Source organism: Malaclemys terrapin, chromosome 4 (genome assembly GCF_027887155.1).
Source record: "Malaclemys terrapin pileata isolate rMalTer1 chromosome 4, rMalTer1.hap1, whole genome shotgun sequence".
Taxonomy (NCBI): domain Eukaryota; kingdom Metazoa; phylum Chordata; order Testudines; family Emydidae; genus Malaclemys; species Malaclemys terrapin.
The window spans coordinates 34730931-34750650 of record NC_071508.1 but is presented as its reverse complement, the minus strand read 5'-3'; the positions used below and the strand labels follow the sequence as shown (position 1 = coordinate 34750650).

General features: G+C 48.8%; 1 protein-coding gene across 9 annotated transcripts in view; it reads left to right on the top strand.

Moving 5' to 3' along the window:
- LOC128837441 (acyl-CoA (8-3)-desaturase-like) overlaps nucleotides 1-19720 on the top strand; it is an 86453-nt gene that overhangs the window by 33664 nt on the left and 33069 nt on the right. For 6 of the 9 annotated variants that reach the window (XM_054028644.1, XM_054028635.1, XM_054028642.1 and 3 more), the window contains exons 12-13: nucleotides 4142-4319; nucleotides 18450-18700. The exons of 1 other annotated variant lie outside the window; for it this stretch is intronic. In XM_054028644.1, the coding sequence (XP_053884619.1) occupies nucleotides 4142-4193 (52 nt within the window). In that variant the 3' untranslated portion in view covers nucleotides 4194-4319; nucleotides 18450-18700. The remainder of the gene's footprint in view (nucleotides 1-4141; nucleotides 4320-18449; nucleotides 18701-19720) is intronic. 2 more of the 9 variants (XM_054028637.1, XM_054028636.1) reach the window with 2 other exon arrangements.

Below are 19720 nucleotides of genomic sequence, written 5' to 3'. Positions count from 1 at the left end.
ACGTTGCATAAATCTACAGAATGTCCACTGTTTTACCCTTCTCCAGCTCTTTCCACCTGTCTTTGCATCTTTCTTCTCTATGTTTGTCTGTTTCTTCTGTGCTTCTCCATAAGGGGAGTTTATTGGATTTCCTCTGCCTGGTTCCATGCTTCTGCCCTTAAAAGAACATTAAGAGACAAATAGGGAGGACAAACACCTCTTGTTACAAGCATTCTGTATAAAAGGTGTGTGTATTGCATGTGAATAATTATATGAGGGAGCTGGTAGTGATCCCTCTTCTTACATTGCCCAGCCTGTTCCAGTGGTTCTCAAACTTATTTTATAGTGCTCCCCTTCTTTGTGTCAGTAGTCGTTTACGCTCCGCCTTCCCTCCCCCACGGCTCCCAACACACAAGTACGTATACTGCTGACCAGCTCTGAAGGCAGAGCAGAGAGTGGCGGCTGCTGGCCGGGTGCCCAGCTCTGAAGGCAGCGCTGCTGCCAGCAGCAGCACAGAAGTAAGGGTGGCATGGTATGGCCAGCCAGCAGCTGCTGCTCTCCTTAAGCTTCTCACCCCTCCCCCTAGAATACTTCTGTGCCCCCCAGGGGTGTGCCCCCCCAGTTTGAGAACCTCTGTTATAAAGGATTCTTTCAACTTTTTCATTAAGAAGCTTTCACACCTTGATATTTTTGCATCAGGCTTTTAATTTTCAGCAGGGGGAATCTTCTTGAGCTACAGAAATGCCGTTTCTTTGTCTCCTAAATTCCATTCAGATATAAAGTTCCCTTTTCTCACTGGTCTTCCTCATGAAATGTTGGCAGCCTGCCAAAATCACTGAACATTCCAAGATTGGGTTCTCACTTGCTGTGCATTGGGAACAGCTGGAGCTTTTGAAGTGGTGGTAGTGGTGTGCAGATGAAGATAGCCTGGCTTCCCCTGTGTTGTCCCTTGGACCAGTGTAAGGCCCCAGTGGCCCATTTACACTTACTGAGGCCCCACATGGGCCAGAAGCTCCCCCAACTCCCTCTACGGACAGGAAGGGAGAGGCTGGGCTCTCTCCAAGCATTATCCTGTACCCAGCACAGGGCACCAGTGGCCAGTCCCTCCTGTGGGGGAATACATGGGTCAGGAACTACTCCTGCTTTAGGGAAGGGGGGGAGAGAGACAGGGTTGTCCCCCTGTTCCCTCTTCTGGGAAAACTACATTCTCCTGCTGCCAGTTAATGTTGTTAGTCCGGTAATTTGAGTAATAATATGTTGTGTTGCCCTGTGAAGGTTTAGGGCTCAAATCCTGTTGATCATTCATGATGGGTTTTGGGGGAGGGATGTAGATTATCAGAGTTGCACATAATGGAATTTGGTTTTTACCTTTCTTTTTAAGAAAAGCCCTAGGAAATCCCCCGGACATGTCCGGCTTTTTTCAGTTAAAAATAGCGTCCGGGGGGAATTTGTCAATGTCCGGATTTCCCCCCATGCAGAGCACGCACGGCTTACAGGGCAGCCAGCCGGATCGTGCCACTCACACGGGGCTCCGGCAGCCAGAGCCCCTCCTCCACTACCCCCTCCTCTCTCCTGCAACTTGACACCACTCCCCTCCTCTCTCTCCCCCTCCCTCCCTGCATTGGCAGATCACGGCCTCCGGCAGTCTGGAGCTCCGACCCTGCTCCCCTCCCCCGCTGTCGAGCACGCCGCTCTGCAGCACAGTAAGGGGGCCAGGGGGTCAGAGAAGCGGCAGGGAGGTTCTGGGGGGGTAGTCAAGAGACAGGGAGCAGGGGGAGGGTTGGATGGGTCAGGAGTTCGGGGGGTGCTGTCTGGGTTTTGGGGGGTGTATAGGGTTACCATATTTTGTGCCTCCAAATGGAGGACACCCCCAGGGACCCCGGCCCCGCCCCCAGCCCCGCCCACGCCCCCCCGCCCCAACTCCGCCCCCTCCCAAAGTCTCCGCCCCCTCCCCTGCTTCCCGCGAACATTTGAGTCGCGGGAAGCCTGTAGCAGGTAAGGGGCGGTGTGGGGGGAGGAGGCGCGGCCCAGGCTGGCCCCCCGGCGGCTCCAGCCTGGGTCGGCTCGGGCCCTGGGGTGCCGGCCCCGGCCCACCACCCCTGGCCCGCCCAGCACTGCCGGCCCCCCGGACCCCCCGGCTCGCGGCCCCGCGGCCCCCCCGGCTCGCGGCCCCGCGGACCCCCCCGGCCCAGCGGACCCCGCGGCCCCCCCGGCTCGTGGCCCCGCGGACCTCCCGGCCCAGCGGACCCCGCGGCCCAGCGGACCCCCCCGGCTCGCGGCCCAGCGGACCCGCCGGCCCTGCGGACCCCGCGGACCCCCCGGCTCGCGGACCTCCCGGCCCAGCGGACCCCGCGGCCCAGCGGACCCCCCGGCTCGCAGCCCCGCAGACCCCCCGGCCCCGCGGACCCCCCGGACCCCCCGGCTCGCGGCCCCGCGGACCCCCCGGACCCCGGACCGGCACCGCGCCCCCGGCTCCCCGCCCGGCCCCGCGCCCACCCCGGACCGGCACTGCGACCCCGGACCGGCACCGCGCGCCCGGCCAGGCTCGGCACCATGCCCCCGGCCCCGCGGCCCCGGCCAAAGAGCCCTCCTGATTTTCCCGGACATTCCCGGCTTTTGGGGATTTCCCCCCGGACGGGGATTTGAGCCCCCAAAAGCCAGACATGTCCGGGAAAATCCGGACGTATGGTAACCCTAGGGGTGTAAGGTTTTGGGCAGAGTACAGGTGGGGGGGTCTCAGGAGGGGGCAGTCAGGGGACAAGGAGCGGGGGCGGTGTTTGGGAGTTCTGGGGGGGGCTGTCAGGTGGCAGGGGTGGGGAGAGGGATCGGAGCAGTCAGGGGACAGGGAGCAGAGGGGTTTAGATGGGTCAGGAGTTCTGGGGGGGGCTGTCAGGGGGTGGGGGTGTGGATAAGGGTTGGGGCAGTCAGGGGACAGGTAGGGGGGTAGGGTCCTAGGGGGCCAGTTAGGATGTGGGGAAGGTCTCAGGAGGGGGCAGTCAGGGGACAAGGAGCAGGGAGGCTTAGGTAGGGGGTGGAGTCCTGGGGGGCAGTTAGGGGCAGGGGTCCCAGGAGGGGGCAGTCAGGGGACAAGGTGTGGGGGGGAGGGTTGGGAGTTCTGAGGGGGCAGGAAGTGGGAGGGAGTGGAAGGGGCAGGGGCGGGGCTAGGGCAGGACGGGGGCGGGGCTAGGGCGGGGCTCCTCCCGTCCTCTTTTTTGATTGTTGAAATATGGTAACCCTAGGAAATACCAAATGTGCAGTTGAATGTACACTGATAGTTCTGTAATCTTTTCCATATGCATTATGATAAAGTCTTTCATTGCATGATCACATACGGTCACCCTCCCCCTCTTGCCTCATTCAGTGCCTAAGATGGAGAAACAAAGGAGCAGAATTAAGGGGTCCTGCCACATAGTTTTGGTTTCATGATTAGTACACAAGGACTTGGTCTTAGGCAAACCATTTAGATGTACAATAATGTGCTACTATTGAGTAAGTTTGTACTTGATTTATCACTGGTCTTTTAAATTTACTTTGGTTTGTTTTGTATATGGGTTATCTATTAGAATTCACCTAATCCCTCAGAGGAGGAGTGTGATTTCTCTGGATCATGATATCAGCCCCTATCACTATTGGGCTGTACTTTGGTCTGTGTGGGTATTCAAAACATCTCAGCAGAGTTCTATCTCCCCATGGAAAAAGCTGAGGTTCAGGCCTCTTTTTGCCTGTATTGATTTCAACTTTATTTTACATGTTTGGGTTTGTTTCTATTCAGTAGTGAAAATTTATTTCTTCTTCCTGCCCCATCTCTCTCTCAGGAGAGTGTCAGAGCTCTGATGCTTTGTTTCCTCTGGTAACTTTGATATATGTGCTTCCCTAATCAGTACCTCTCAGTCAGCACAGTGGCAAAATGGCCTAGAAAACTCTGTAGAGACCTCAAAAGGAGCTTCATATTGTGAGGCAGCATTCTCAGGTAATCCAGGGGCTGAATGCCATCATGCATGCTCTGAGCCCATCACCTCTTGTCCTTCCAGAGTTAAACAGGGGAGATGGGGCTTCACACTAGATTCTTGCTTTCTGTCTCACCCCTGTATTTTTTTTCTCTTGATTTTATGTTCAGTCTCCTTTGCTGACTAATTGGGCTCCAACTCTCTCCCCTCTGCAGCTCTCTGAAGGATTCGGGGGAACTCTGGCTTGATGCCTATCTGCATGGATAAGCAGCAGCAGCTCCTATGGAGGAGTTACCTGGGATTGACTGCCATGAAGATGTAGTACACAGCAGGTTCAGGGAGATGAGTGGGCCTAGTTGCTGCGGTGGGAGAGCTGTTGGGCTTAGTTTCAGTGTGAGTGTGGGGTTTTATGATACACTTTTTCTCCTATTCTACCTCTGTAAGGTGTGGTATGGGTATATGGGGACCACTAGAGGTTAACCTTACTATGGGGAAAGTGGCTTTAGCAATGGGAACAGCAGCCCTCCTCTCTGCTGACATTTCCCTTGCTATGTACGTGGCAGTGAATCCTATCCAACTTCTTCCTAGTGTGACAGAATCAAAGTGAAAATGGGGACAGTGTAAATTCTGGGGAGAGAGAGAATGTGGAGAAAAAAGGAGAAAAGCCAGTGCTGAGACAGACAAGGAAGAGCCTTTAAAGGCTACAATATACATTTAAAATCTATCAACTAAGTATGTAAGCCACAAAGTGGATGCGAGACTGAATAGTGTGGACATGAGATTAGAGGGGACAAAACTCAGGGTGGGGATGGATACAAGACCATAGATGTGAAAACACCAAGCAGGATTACCATGAAACCAGAGGCAGTACACAAGAGCATAGACATGAGACTAGAGCTGATATGGCATGTTCAGTGGACCCACTTATGTGAGTGCCTTTTTGACTATATATATGTGTAAAACACGTAGAGAACCTCGATCTCAGGTTAGTTGTCCATTTGCAATTTTTAGTGAAAAGAGTATGAGCAGTTTCCCCCCTACCTAAGGCAAATTCAAGTGAATAAAAGGGTTAATTGAGCAAATACTGATATTGCATGCATGATAAGGATATACATTAGTCCAGGGGAATCCCCAGTCTATTGGTTTAGGTGTTAAAATACCTCTAGAGGTTTAGTTTAGGAGAAAGAGTCTTGCAAGACTCAGAGGCAGATCTATAGTAGAGTGATTTCATTTTTGGTGTATCCTAAGTTGTAAAAGCTGTCACAGACACGTCAATATTATGGCTTTTAGTGCTTACCTATATGGTGCTGCCTGAAGCTTTAAGGGATTCCCAAAGTTGCAACTAAGTGGTGCTGTCTCCCTGGCTTCTCTTAGAAAGTAAAAAATGGTTGCTAATTTGAACATGGGTGTTTGGCCAATTAATAGGGCTGAATCATTTCTGTCTGTAATGGACAGTATAACCGATCCAAGTTTCCCCAGACTTAACAGCTGTCAGTAGAGATGGAACTTGCATCATTCTACTCCACAATCACAAGCCCCTACCATTTAAAGAATCTTCATTAACTGTAGCAGTATTAAGGCTTATGATACATACCTGACTTTCAATCAAGTTGAGCCAATGACGCACATACACTGTAGGCAGTATATTACACTTGGTTGTTTCTTGTGCTACGTGCTTCTGAAGGGGTCCTCATAAATACAGTTCTTCGAGTGCTGTTCCTGTTGGTGCTCCACTTCAGGTGTCGGTATGCCCCAGTGCCACTGATTGGAGATTTTCAGTAGCAGTGCCTGGTCGTGGGCGTATGTGCGCAGTAGCCATCTTGTGTCCTGACCCACTCAATTCCTTCTCAACTGTCCTCAGCTGCAGACTGAGCTCCAACGGCAGTGTCAGAAATTTACCTAGAAAAGATTTAGAAATGGTTATTGCTAAGTTTAGTTGCCAGCCGTTAGTTTATAGTTAATCTTGGGTTTCAGAGTAGCAGCCGTGTTAGTCTGTATCCGCAAAAAGAACAGGAGTACTTGTGGCACCTTAGAGACTAACAAATTTATTAGAGCATAAGCTGTTAGTCTCTAAGGTGCCACAAGTACTCCTGTTCTTTTTTTTTTAGTTAATCTTAGGTTTCCGGTTAACCATTTAAACTTTCCTGTATGTTTTTTAAAAAAAATCTCAGAGAGCTCTCCTCTCAGTTTCTGTCTCCTTGTACCATGACGAAGTTGGACAGCGAAAATGCCAGGCTCCCCTGGTTTTAAACATTGCACTTCATGTAAGGATGCTATGCCTATCTCTGAGGACAGCGCTACAAGCGTCCCTTGATGTCGCGGACATGGCCGCTCGCGACGGCTACAGCTGTAATCACGAGACTGGCATCCTAGTTACAATCTTCCAGAATCCCAAAGTACCTCCAGATTAAAGACCTTCCCTTTGACAGAGAAAAATTATTTTCCATGAAGACTGACGAAGTCCTACGCTCAATGAAGGTCTCTCAAACAACACTCCGAACCCTGGGCATATATACACCCCCAATAGACCTAGGAGATACCAATCTTATAACCAAAACAGGGCCACATCAGTTCACTGACAACAGAGACCATTCAACAATTCACACAAAAGACATCGTTCACAGAGATGCTGACCACCTCAGTCCCAGTTGACTGCGTCACAGGTACCACCGGCCAAGAAGCAATTTTGAGGATTTGGTTGAGGGTGTGACAGCCAGCACATGTTACACAACCTATCCAGATGTTTGGCAACGACTACGGCCATTTTACCAAGCGTGGGCATCCATCCCCACAGATCACTGGGTACTGGAGATAGTACGATCTGGTTACACCATCTCTTTTATCTCCATTCTGCCTACCCATCCCCCTTCCCCATCCCTCTTCAGGGACCCTTCTCACTAGCATCTTTTGTGGCAAGAGGTAATCCATCTTGTACAGCTAGGTGCCATAGAACTCATTCCAGGACAACACAGGGGGAAAGGGTTCTACTCCCATTACTTTGTGACCCAAAAGAAAAATGGAGGATGGAGATCCATTCTTGATCTCAGGAAACTCAACAAATGTATCCGTACCCAAAGATTCAGAATGGTCACCCTGTACACTATCATCCCTGTGCTGCACAAGGGGGACTGGTTCTCAGCTCTGGACCTATAAAATGCATATTTTCACATTACCATCCATCTACTCTAACTCCAGTACAACAATTGACTTCATAGGAGCACACCTGGACTCAGTGGAGGCCAAAGCATAACTGCCAATGCTTCAATCACAGCAATGACCTCCCTCATATCGGTGGTCTCAGACAGCCCCTGGGTGTCTACATGCACCTGCCTACAACTCTTGGGATGTATGGTGGCCACCACTTTCACTGTAACACATGCCAGACTACACATGTGCTGTCTCCAAGGACTGCTGAGCTTGGTATACATCGCATGGAAGCACGTTCTAAACAAAAGGCTCACACCGACCCTAGAGGTCACCATGATGGTGTACAAACCCAATAAACCTTTGCTCAGGCATACCGTTTCAATAAGATCCTCTATCCATACAACAGATGCTTCACTGATCTGATGAGGAGCTCACCTGAACCAACATACATTCCAAGGCAAATTTCCCCCCACAGAAACACACTTACACCTCAGTCTGGTCGAATCACACACGGTCCACAACATGTGCCTACATTTTCTCCCTATTATATGTGGCAAAACGATAAGCATCCTGATGGACAACATTGCGTGTATGTTCTATATAAACTGCCAGGGTGGAGCACATCCCTTTCCTTACGCACAGAGGTCTTAAAACTATGGAACTGGTGCATAAAACAAAACATCACTATTATCGCAGCATACCTCCCGGGTCAACTGAACATAATGGCGGACACATTAACAGACTGTTTCCCCAAGAACACAAATGGGAAATGAACGACGAAATATTACAACATATATTTCATGTGTGGGATCTTCGCACAGAGATCTGTTCGCGACAGTAAACACAAAGTGCCCAAAGTTTTGCTCACAAGCAGGACTGGGAGCATGATCCCTAGGAGATGCCTTTCTCATCAAATGGAATGCTCCCCTCCTATATGCATTCCCACCGATACCTCTGATCTCCAGGGTAATACACAAAATATGAACCAACAGGGCCAAAATAATCCTCATAGTACCGACATGGCCCAGACAGACTTGGTTCCCTTACCTGTCACAGATGGCGATCTGCACACCATTCGTTCTCCCTTGCCTACAGAATCTTCTCTTTCAGGATGACAGTCAAGTCCTCCATCCGGACCTGGAGAGACTTCACCTGAAGGCATGGCTCCAATGCGATGAACTAACCTGCTCAGAACAAGTAAAACAAATGTGTGTTCCTGCTGTTTATTAACACATTATTTACCTCCAAAAATGGAAAAGATTCTTCTTATAGTGCCAGACCAAACAAATATCTGCAAGACAGGCCCCGCTTCCACTAATCCTGGAATACTTATTATCCCTAAAGAACTCAAGATTTGCTATGAGCTCACTTAAAGTTCATCTTGCTGCCATCACAGCCTTCCATCAAGAGGTAGACGGGACCTCAATATTTGCTCAGTACTAAACTATTTCTAATGTGTATACAGAACATGTACCCAGACATCCGAGAACCCACACAAGTATGGGACTTAAACCTTGTGCTCCAAAGGCTAACCAGAGCCCCATTCGTACCTTTAGCCACATGCTCATTACTTCATTTATCTCTGAAAGTGGCATTTCTGGTTGCCATTACATCAGCGTGGACAGTCAGCAAGATAAGGGTTCTCATGGCTCACTCCCCATACACAATATTCTTCAAGCATTAGAACACACCCTAAATTTATGCCAAAAATTTCGTGTGTTCCACCTCAACCTACCGATCCATGTACCTGCGTTTCATTCAAAACCACATACTAACACACAAGAGGCGACCCTGCACATATTGGATGTGTGCCGTGCCTTAGCTTTTCATCTGGACAGAATGAAACCCTTCTGAAAATCACCCCAACTCTTTGTGTCAACAACAGAATGGTCTAAGGGCTCTACCGTATCCATGCAAAGATTATCTAAAGGGATATCCAGCTGTATCCACATGTGCTATGTGTATCCACTACACAACACTGAAGCCCCGTCAGGCATCAAAACCCAGTCAAGAAGAGCTTTGTCTACCTCCATAGCATTCCTACACAACATCTGCATTCTAGACATATGCAGGGCAGCCACCTGGGCCTCCAAACACACATTCACAAACCACTATGCATTAATCTCAGACACAAGATGAGGCCTCTTGGTACTAGCCTCAGCAATGAACCACAATCCAAAGTCCCTTCCATCCTTATGAGGGCACTGCTCTACATTCACCTGACGTGGAGCACCCATAGGGACAGCACTTGAAGAAGAAGAGAAGGTTACTCACCCTGTGCAGTAACTGAGGTTCTTTTTTCAGAGTAGCAGCCGTGTTAGTCTGTATCCGCAAAAAGAAGAACAGGAGTACTTGTGGCACCTTAGAGACTAACAAATTTATTAGAGCATAAGCTTTCGTGGACTACAGCCCACTTCTAAGTGGGCTGTAGTCCACGAAAGCTTATGCTCTAATAAATTTGTTAGTCTCTAAGGTGCCACAAGTACTCCTGTTCTTCTTTTTGAGGTTCTTTGAGATGCATGTCCCTGTGGGTGCTCCACTACCCACCCTCCTCCCCTCTACTTCGGAGTTCGCTTTAAGGACTCTACAGTAGAGAAGGAACTGAGGGGGTCAGGACACGCGAGCGCTAGATGAAGTGCCAATGGCACCACGAGATGGCTATTGTGCATGCACGCCCCAACCAGGCACTGCTACCAAAAAACGCCAATCAGGGGCACTGGGACACATCAACACCTGAAGTGGAGCACCCAGAGGGACACACATCTCAAAGAACCTCAGTTACTGCACAGAGTGAGCAACCTTTTCTTCAGGCAGAAAATGAGAATTCTACCCCTCCACACACACACACACTTTTAAAATATTTTATTGTGATATACAAGGAAATATACCACCACTATCACCCACAACGAAGACATAGGATGGATCTAAATTGACATGTTTGTGGAGGACAAGCATACAATATATAGCATAAAATTTTGATTCTTACTGTATGTAATTTTTAGTAGCAATAAATAACCATTCTTTGCTGTGCGTAAGTTTGATACTGTTTGAATCTATAATGATTGCTGGGTAATTATATACTGAAAACAACTGAACTAGTTAAGGATGCCATGAAGTGAGGAAAATGGGCTTGTAGCTTTTTATTTCAGAATCTATAATGCGAAAAAAATAGCAAAATATTATAAGCCATCATCTACCCCTACTTTAAAGAGCTACCCTAATCTGTTAAGCTACAACATAAAACAAGTGTTAATATTTCTGGCCTACTACAAGCAGGCTTTTATATTGCACCCCTATTAACTCTAGCAGAAACTGAAATCTACCCGAAGAGCAGATCTGCTAAATTTCATGCACCTTGTATGCCACTGATGCATGCAAGCCACCAGAGCCGGTACTAGCCCATTGGGAGCCCTAAGCAGGAATAATGGGGTAGGGGTGGTCCCTACCCACCCCCCTGAGAATTCTAACTGCATTATCTCCACAAATTGGGGCCCTCTTGAGCTGCGTGGAGGCTTAAAACAATTGCTTAGTCTGTCTTATGCCTAGCAGTGCCACTCCAAGCCAGCCTCTTCATTTGCATAGACCGGGGCGGGCAAACTTTTTGGCCTGAGGGCCACATCGGGTTTCCAAAATTGTATGGAGGGCCGGTGAGCGGAGGCTGTGCCTCCCCAAACAGCCAGGCGTGGCCCGGCCCTGCCCTGCCCCTTATCCAATCCCTTCTGCATCTCGCCTCCTGACTACCCCCCCAGGACCCCTGCCCCATCCAACCACCTCTTCTCCCTGACTGCCCCCAGAACCCCTGCCACCCCATCCAACCCCCTCGCTCCTTCCTGACTGCCCCCTGGGGACTCCTGCCCCATTCAACCCCCCTGTTCCCCACCCTCTGACCGCCCTGACCCCTATCCACACCCCCGCCCTTGACCACCACCCCAAACTCCCCTGCCCTCTATCCAACCCCCCTGCTTCCTGCCCCCTTACCGCGCTGCCTGGAGCACCGGTGGCTGGCGGCACTACAGTTGTGCTGCCCAGAGCACCAGGACAGGCAGCAGTGCCGCCCAGTGGGAGCCAGCCACACCACCGTGCAGCACAGCACCGGGTCAGGCCCCAGCTCTGCAGCTGCGTTGCCCCAGGAGCTCGCAGCCCCGCCGCCCAGAGCATTGTGCTCGTGGTGCAGTGAGCGGAGACTGCAGGGGAGGGGGAACAGCAGGGGAGAGGCCAGGGGTTAGCCTCCCGGGGCAGGAGCTCAGGGGCCAGGCAGGAGGGTCCCATGGGCCGTAGTTTGCCCACCTCTGGCATAGATCAAACTCAATGTCCCACATTCACATGGAATAGTCCGCAATTTCAGCTCACAGTCACTAGAGGCCACTGTGGTGCCTGCAGTCCTGCAGCATCTGTCTCACTGCTCCCTCTGCTGGATCTGTGCAGGGGTAGAGCAGTGGGGAGAACTAAGCAAGCAGCAGCAGCAAGTGAGGGGAGGCCCAGGGGACCCAGCCACCCCAGACCCTCTCCAACTTCCTCAAAATTTCCTCTCCAGTCACCCAATGTTCCGCTACACACACACACATCCCTCCCTCAAATTCTCCCCCGCAAATCTAAGTACACCCTCAATTTTTCCAAGCCTCCTCCACCAAGCTGCCCCTTGTCAACCTCACAAATCCAACTTCTTGTAGCTGACCTCCAGCTTCCCCCTGCCACTTCCACCTACCCAGCCTCCTAGTTTATGTCCAGACAGCCCCACAAAATTAGCTTCCCCAGATGTTTTTGAGTACCCACACACCTACCACAGCTGCCAAGTTTTGTCAGCCCTCTTTGGGCTGCATAATTGTACAATCAGTCTTTTAACAATTTTCCCTTCCCAGAGACAGAAAATAATTACATTTAAAGGGACGGTGTCTTTAAAACATTCCTTTGCCACAGGGCCAGGCTTGTTTGTTTCAGATTTACTTTCATATACATGAAGTGTCTGCTGGCCAACAATATGAAAAACCATTCTGGTTCATTCATTCAGATTCCCCCACTCTCTCTCACTGACTCACATTCACACACACACTCACTAAAGGCAATGACTTGCATTTCCTTTCATGGCATTACTAGTCCCAGCCGAGTAGTTCTTGGATCACACCAGTTGCAGGCATTGAAACTACAAATAAATAATAGCAAACTAGCTAGCCATGCCTTCCACGCTGAAATTTTAACAGCTTCCAGTGACTTTAAAGTACATAACAAGGGTTGTTTTGCACAGTTCTGCATCAGTGATCCTTTATTAAAACACCTCTCCATGGAAAACAATGATGGACCACTAGAAGTTTTTGTTCCTGTTCTTAATTCAGACCAAGCCACCATTCAAGCCTTGACTGCTCACCTAAATGGCTAAATTCCAAATTAACATATGCATGGTACTTTAAACTTAATTCTTTCACTTCTGACACAACTTCAAACTCGAGGCAATGAAATAAATGCCAAACAGAAACTGTTACCCAGCCACCAATAATGAAAACCTGCATGGCTGGTGCAGTACGAGTGGGTGGAGTTGTTGGCAAAAGCTCAACTTCACTGGGCAGTGAGAGGTTACAGTTGTGTAACCAGCCTCATGGTGAATAAGTTTAGCAATGAAATAAATCTGTACTTTAGCCATAAAACCATTGTGCAACAAAAACTACAAAAAATAGCCTCCAAAGCCTCAGGGCTGAAAGCACGATTAGGGTGAAACAGAGAATTTATACAGATGGGGAAGTGTAGTCTGAATTTGTCCCTCAGTGAAATAAGGGCTCCACAGTCCTGCCCTGTTCAGTGAGCCCTAGAACTGAAATTGCTGATAACGAGGTCTAAGTATTAACCCTTGGATCTGCTTTGGGACAGCATTTTCAGTGAAAGAGCCTACTCAGCCTGCACAAACAGTGAGATTCCCCCAATAATTACTGAAATCCCTGAGAGCTATATTAAGTGGTGGGACCTCAAGACATTGCAGAGGTTGCAGTAGAGAGGCTGGTGGCAGCAGAAAAAGTGACGGCACAAGCAGCCAATGGCAGCGGAGTGAACGACAGCACAGTGGCCAGCAGCGGAGTGAACGATTGCACGGGAGCGGGCAGCAACGCAGAGTAAATGGCATGGCAGCGGCATCTGAGGCATTGCTTGATGCCTTGCTCCCCTTTCCCCCTCCTTCACCTCCTCAATGGGAGGTGAACACACATGAATGCACTTCTGAATTCTGGGTCTTTGCTGGCCAAGGACAGCAAGTGTGAGTGGGGTGCGGTGGAGGAGCAGGGAGTGGCATGGTAAAGGAACATTTGTTTGTCAGATTTTCACACCACAAGGTGAGAAACTGAGGCAAAGGACACTGCCCAACATACTCTGTGGTAGGTGTTTTACACATGGTCATATGCTTTTGAATCATGGCTGTGGTGTTCTCCCAAATTAAAGTCAGGTTATTTTCTCTTTTTTATTCAAAGTTTTCTTTGCTATATGGGGACTCGGTGCTTGCGAGAGGGGAAGTATTCCTTCTTAGAGGTGCCCAGAGGTGGTGGTCAGTTTTCCCAGATTACAGAGTGGGGGCTTGAGCCAGTTCTGTATTGTATTGCTAAGAGGAACCCCTAGATACTGAACCAAGCCCTTCTTGCTGCCAACTGCACCTAGCAGAAGGGCTACATAGAGAAAGATAGACGACTAGGGACAGGGGAAAGGGATTTTTTTTTAACCTATTTGCTCCATTTTTAGTTTGAAACCTTTTCTATTTGATCCCTTCCCCTACTTATTTTGAGCCCACCCCTTTTATTTTCCATTTTGACCAACTGTAACTTCCTGCCATGTCCCCAGCTTAATCTTCCCACCCCCTCTTTAGTTTCTTCTCTTCCTGATCCACAAGACATTGCATCACCAGCTGCATAATGCAAAAAAGGAGATTAACTAGATAGTGAGTCCCATGTAAATGTCAGTAATAAGGCAATTGCAGGGGTAGCAAGTTTGAGAAAATGGTCTCTCCTCCTGCTGGTAAGTCATTGCTCCGACCTCCTGCAGCTACTCTCCTGGCAAAGGATGGAAGGGAAGATTGGGGTCCTAGGTTCAACCACCTAAGAATACTTAGGGAGTCCAATTTGAGAATTCATGAGATGTAAAACCATATGAAGAGATTCAATCAACAAGAGAGTAAAAATTTAGGGGTTGTAGGCAACGAGTCTCCCTCAGCCCCCAGTGCTCATGCCTACACCTAACATTCCCTTACTCCTAATTTTGTGCCTTTCTTAACTCTGCCCCTTATGGTTAGAACAGCCTTCTAGTCAATCTCTATCCAGCCCCATCCCTCTGTGACTGTTTCTGAATAGTCCCTGCTATTTCTTGCATTAGTATTAATTAGATCAGAACCAGCCTGGATAAATCAGAAACAGCACAAAATAGAAAAGAAAATATTCACCAGTGCTTGTTCTCTGAGGTGATTACAGATATAGAAGCCAGGGGAGGGAGGATGGATCTTCCCTCTAGCACAATCCAAGAAGTCAGGTCAAGTCAGGGGCTATTACTGACCACACTTTGTTTTAGGTCATGGAGACCCCTTTTAGATTTATTTTCTGCGAGTTAGACGTTGGCTGGACGGTTGAAAACTAGGTGAGCTCACTTTGCAAGACACCCCTGGCTCAGGCAAGCTGGGACAGTCCTCTTGTTCTTGTATTATTGAAAAGGATAAACAGGAGCACCCCCTTTACTGTCCGTATGCTATACATTATTTTGCATATCTCTATTATGTTTCCTCTTACTCCTCTCTCAACTAAATGGATCCAATCTTTTCATGTCCCCTCATATGGAAATCTCTCCACTCTTCCAAATATTCTTATCCCCTGTTTCTGAACTCCTATTTCTGTTATATCTTTTTTGAGATAGGGTGCCAGAATGGAACAGTATTCCCGGAAGGGTGAACCGCTGTTTATATAATGTTATATAAATCAATAAGATTAAAGCCAAATAGAAGGACTATTCATCTCAATGGAAACGTAAGCTTTGCAAGTGGCAGAGAACGGCTCCCACACTAGATCTATAACAAAAACAATGGTTTATATGATTGCAAGTTTCCTAAAAGATTTAAAGCATTTAATATCCAAAGTTCTGATCTGGGGCACCAGAATAGGGGGGCCAGGAAACCATGCCCCGCCTTTTTACTGGCCATAAGGGTGAGCGACGATGGGGAGGTGGCAGAGAGGAGCGAATGGGGGGTGGGATCTTGAGGGGAAGAGATGACACAGGAGTGGGGCTTCAGGGGAAGAAGCGGTGTGGGAGTGGAGGCTCAGAGGGGGATGGGCGGCACGAGGGCGGGTGTTGGGGAGAAGGGGCGGTGCAGGAGCGGGACCTTGGGGGAGTAGGGTTGCCAACCCTCCAGGATTGCCTATGAGTCTCCAGGAATTAAAGATTAATCTTTAATTAAAGATTGTCATGTGATGAAACCTTCAGGAATACATCCAAGCAAAGTTGGGCACCCTATGGCTGGGCAGCACAATGGGGTATGGCCACAGTTTGGGCACCTGTGGCCCCCCACCCCCACTTTCAGGGCACTTCTGCCACTCCTGGTTCTGATCAAGATAAGGAAAGAAAAGGCCAGGGCTATCCTAGTAGTCCTGATGTGGCCAAGACAGACAAACATTCCCTTACCTCATCCAGCTGGCTGTTTGCTCTCTGATCACCTTCCAGACCATCCCTCATCTTTTCTCTCAAGAAGCCAGGCAAATCCTTCCCCCCCCAGTCTCTGTGTTCTGACTACATGGCTGATCTCTTGAGATCAGAAGGACCGTTTGTTTGATTAAATTGGTTTTCAGTAACCACTCATCATCGAGTCCAGTGTCTGGGCGGTGAAAGAAGGGCTGGAACGCCCAGAGACTACATTTTTTGACTTCTTGTTAACCAATGTAGTGAGACAGAAATTTACTTTTGTTACTGGCTTCCTATAATCTAACGAGAGAATAACCACCAGTTTGGGGTGAGCTTGCCCTATTTCTCAGCAGTTTATCCTGAATTTGGCATCCTCAGCTGTGACTCACTGAGGCATGGTGATAGGAGGGCTTTGGCTTTTTAACTTGAGAAGACTAAATCTTTTAGAAAGTCTTTCAGATTGTTTCTCTATTGCAGACAGATCTAAAGGGTCGGCCGCCTCCAAGCAGAGATGCTAGGCAGATATAGGGCTGCATTAATTGTCACTATCAATCTTGGGATCTCCAACTTCCTTCAGGTGTACAAACGCACTCAACGAGATCTTTCTACTTGAATAGCCTTTCTGAAAAATGTTCCTGTTACTGAAATGTATAGATCCGGGATTTGGACCTCTAAACGTACCTTTTTCTGAACATTGTGCAGTAACCAAGATCTCAGCTTCCCATGCTATGTTTGGCTCTGCTGTGTTATCTTCAGTTTTGGACTCAACTCCAAAGCTCCCTCCTCCTTAGTGAGAACTGCTTGGTGATCACCCAGAGTGGAGCATCCATAGTGGCACTACTCGAAGAAGAAGAGGTTACTCACCCTGTGCAGTATCTGCGGGTCTTCGAAATGTGTGTCCTTATGGGTGCTCCACTACCCTCCCTCCTTCCCCTCTGCTCTGGAGTTCTCTGCTATAGAACTTCATGGCAGAGAAGGAACTGAGGGTGGATTTACTACAGCGATGGAAGAACTCCTTCTGTTGCTGTGTAAGGCCATGTCTACACTACCACTTATGCTGGCAAAGCTTATGTCACTCAGGGGTGTGAAGAAAAGCACCCCTCCTGAGTGATATAAGTTTCACCGGTGTGCACAGCACTATGTCGGCGGGAGAGCCTCTCCCACCAGCATAGGTACTGCCACTCATTGAGGTGGTTTTATTATGTCAACGGGAGAGCTCTCTCTGCTCAGCATAGAGTGGCTACACAAGCAATCTTACAGTGGTACAGCTGTGCCGCTGTAAGCTTACTAATGTAGACCCAGCCTAAATGTCTCTGCTACAGCATTTCTAGAGTACATATACCCACTGTCTACACTACAAAGTTTTGCTGGCATAGCTATGTCAGTTAGAAGGGGGGGGGGTCCACACTTTTTGCCAATGTAGCTATCCTGTCATTACCCCCAGTGTGGGTGCAACTTGGCAAAGCTAATGTCTTCCAGGGAGGTGGTTTAGCTATGCCTGCAGAAAAACTCCTGCTGGTTTAAGCCACGTTTCTACCAGGGGGCTCAGCAATGCATGTGTGGTATAGACAAGCCCTGATAATAGTATTTCACAGTGCTCTAATAACACTTTCCTTCTGTAACCCTTCCTTGCATTAGGACTGGGGGGTAATCTGGGATATTGATTTCTTCTCTTTGTTATGGAGAGCCCTGTTTGCCATTCTAACAGTCAGTGAGACAATGGGTAGCTGTAGAGATGAGGGAAGGACCAATGAAGTTTAAAAACAAAAGGAATACAAATAAACCATCTCCCCTGTGACAAGAGGTGGGAGCCATTTAAAAATAATAATTAAAAACCTCTTCCTGTTAAAGTGCCAAGTGGACTGGGGACGTGGGACCTGCTCCCCCAAGGATAACTAATTGATGGTGAGACTAGTGGCCTTGAGGGAGCAGAGCACATGTAAGGGAAGGGGCATGTCGTGGGCAGCACCTGGTGTATTCAGCATCCAAAGAGCTCCTGAGAGGGTGCAAGCCAATAGACTGCCAGAAGTGTGTGTGGGAGGGGAATCGAAGAAGTCAGGTGGTTCTCTTGTGGGGATGCTGGTCAAAGTCATTTTGAATTCTAATCCTATCCTCCACAGTGCTAGCAACCCTTCCCAGCTTGGTGTCCTCTGCACATTTTATAAGCAGACTCCACTCCATGCAGGGCCGACTCCAGCATTTCTGCCGCCCCAGTGGCGGCAATTGGAAAAAAAAAAAAAGCCACGATCGGCGGCAGCAGTTTAGTGGCAGGTCCTTTGCCCCCAAATTGCCGCAGGTGCCGCTTGTTAAGCTGGTGCCTGGAGCCGGCCCTGACTCCATGATCCAGGTCACCAAAGAAAATACTGAATCGTACCCAGACCCAGGACAGACCCCTGGGGGACCCCAATACAGGTATCCCCCAACTTTTACAGCAAACCATTGATAACTACTCTGGAATACAGTCTTTCAACCAGTAGGACACCCATCTTTTGGTAACTCCCTCTAGGCCTCATTTCCCTAGTTTGCTTATGGGACTGTGTCAAAAACCTTCCTAGAATCAAGCTACAACATGTCAACACCTTCCCCCGATCTGCTAGGCCAGTAACCCTGTCAAAGAAAGGAAATTAGGCTGGTTTGTCATGATTTGTTTTGACAAATTCATGTTAGTTATTATTTATAACCCTATTGTCCTCTAGGTGCTTACAGATTTATTGCTTAATAATTTGTTCGTCTCTGTTTTTACAGGTAGTGCGGGACAGCCAAAACTTAAGGTTGTAGAATTCATTGCTGTTCTGTTTTTCATCCCGGTGGAAGGCTTTATTGACAAAGCATGGGCAGTCAGGCTTTTTCTTAATCTAATTTGTTCTGGCATGGCACTTGACAGCTGGGATCATGCTACCAAGAATGTTCTGTTCCCAGAACCTGAGTCAGAATCCGTGTTTATCCAGTTGCATCATCCCTTTTGGAGTTAACTACCAGACTACCGGGGGAGAGAGGTAAATGGCAAAGGGAGTTCTAATAGGGATGGAACAGGGAAAAGTTTGGCAGGGCCAGTGGGTTTTCAGGGCCCTGGGAGAGGTGAAACTGAGAGGAGTGCAGTAGGCAATTGGCTCTTGGGTGGGCAAGACTGACTCATAGACTCATAGACTTTAAGGTCAGAAGGGACCATTATGATCATCTAGTCTGACCTCCCGCATGATGCAGGCCACAAAAGCTGACCCACCCCCTTTCCCTTAACTCAGCTGTTGAAGTCCCCAAATCCTGTGATTTAAAGACTTCAAGTCGCAGAGTATCCCCCAGCTAGCGACCCCCGCCCCGTGCTGCGGAGGAAGGCGAAAAACCTCCAGGGCCTCTGCCAATCTACCCTGGAGGAAAATTCCTTCCCGACCCCAAATATGGCGATCAGTAGAACCCCGAGCATGCAGGCAAGATTCTCCAGCCAGACCCTCATTGACCATTGATACTATTTACCAGCGATGCCACGTTGTTGACCAATTGACTAAAATCACGTTATCCCATCAAACCATTCCCTCCATAAACTTATCTAGCTTAATCTTAAAGCCAGAGAGATCTTTCGCCCCCACCGTTTCCCTCGGAAGGCTGTTCCAAAATTTCACCCCTCTGATGGTTAGAAATCTTCATCTAATTTCAAGCCTAAACTTCCCGACGGCCAGTTTATATCCATTCGTTCTCGTGTCCACATTAGTACTGAGCTGAAATAATTCCTCTCCCTCCCTGGTATTTATCCCTCTGATATATTTAAAGAGAGCAATCATATCATGACTGGGTGGGGTCCCTTTTAATATGGATAATGCAGAGAGGGCAGTGTTGTAGCTCCCAACCTGGGCGGCTCACAAATAGCCTGTCATTGTGCAGCTCACACTTAAGTGTCTCTTATAGCAGCAGTTCTGGTCCAGCAGCCTGTCAGCAACACTCCAGCCACACTCTGGCTCCCACCAGCCTTGGTTACTACTTGCAGGGTGACAATAACACACTCCCAGTCCTGGACTTTCCCA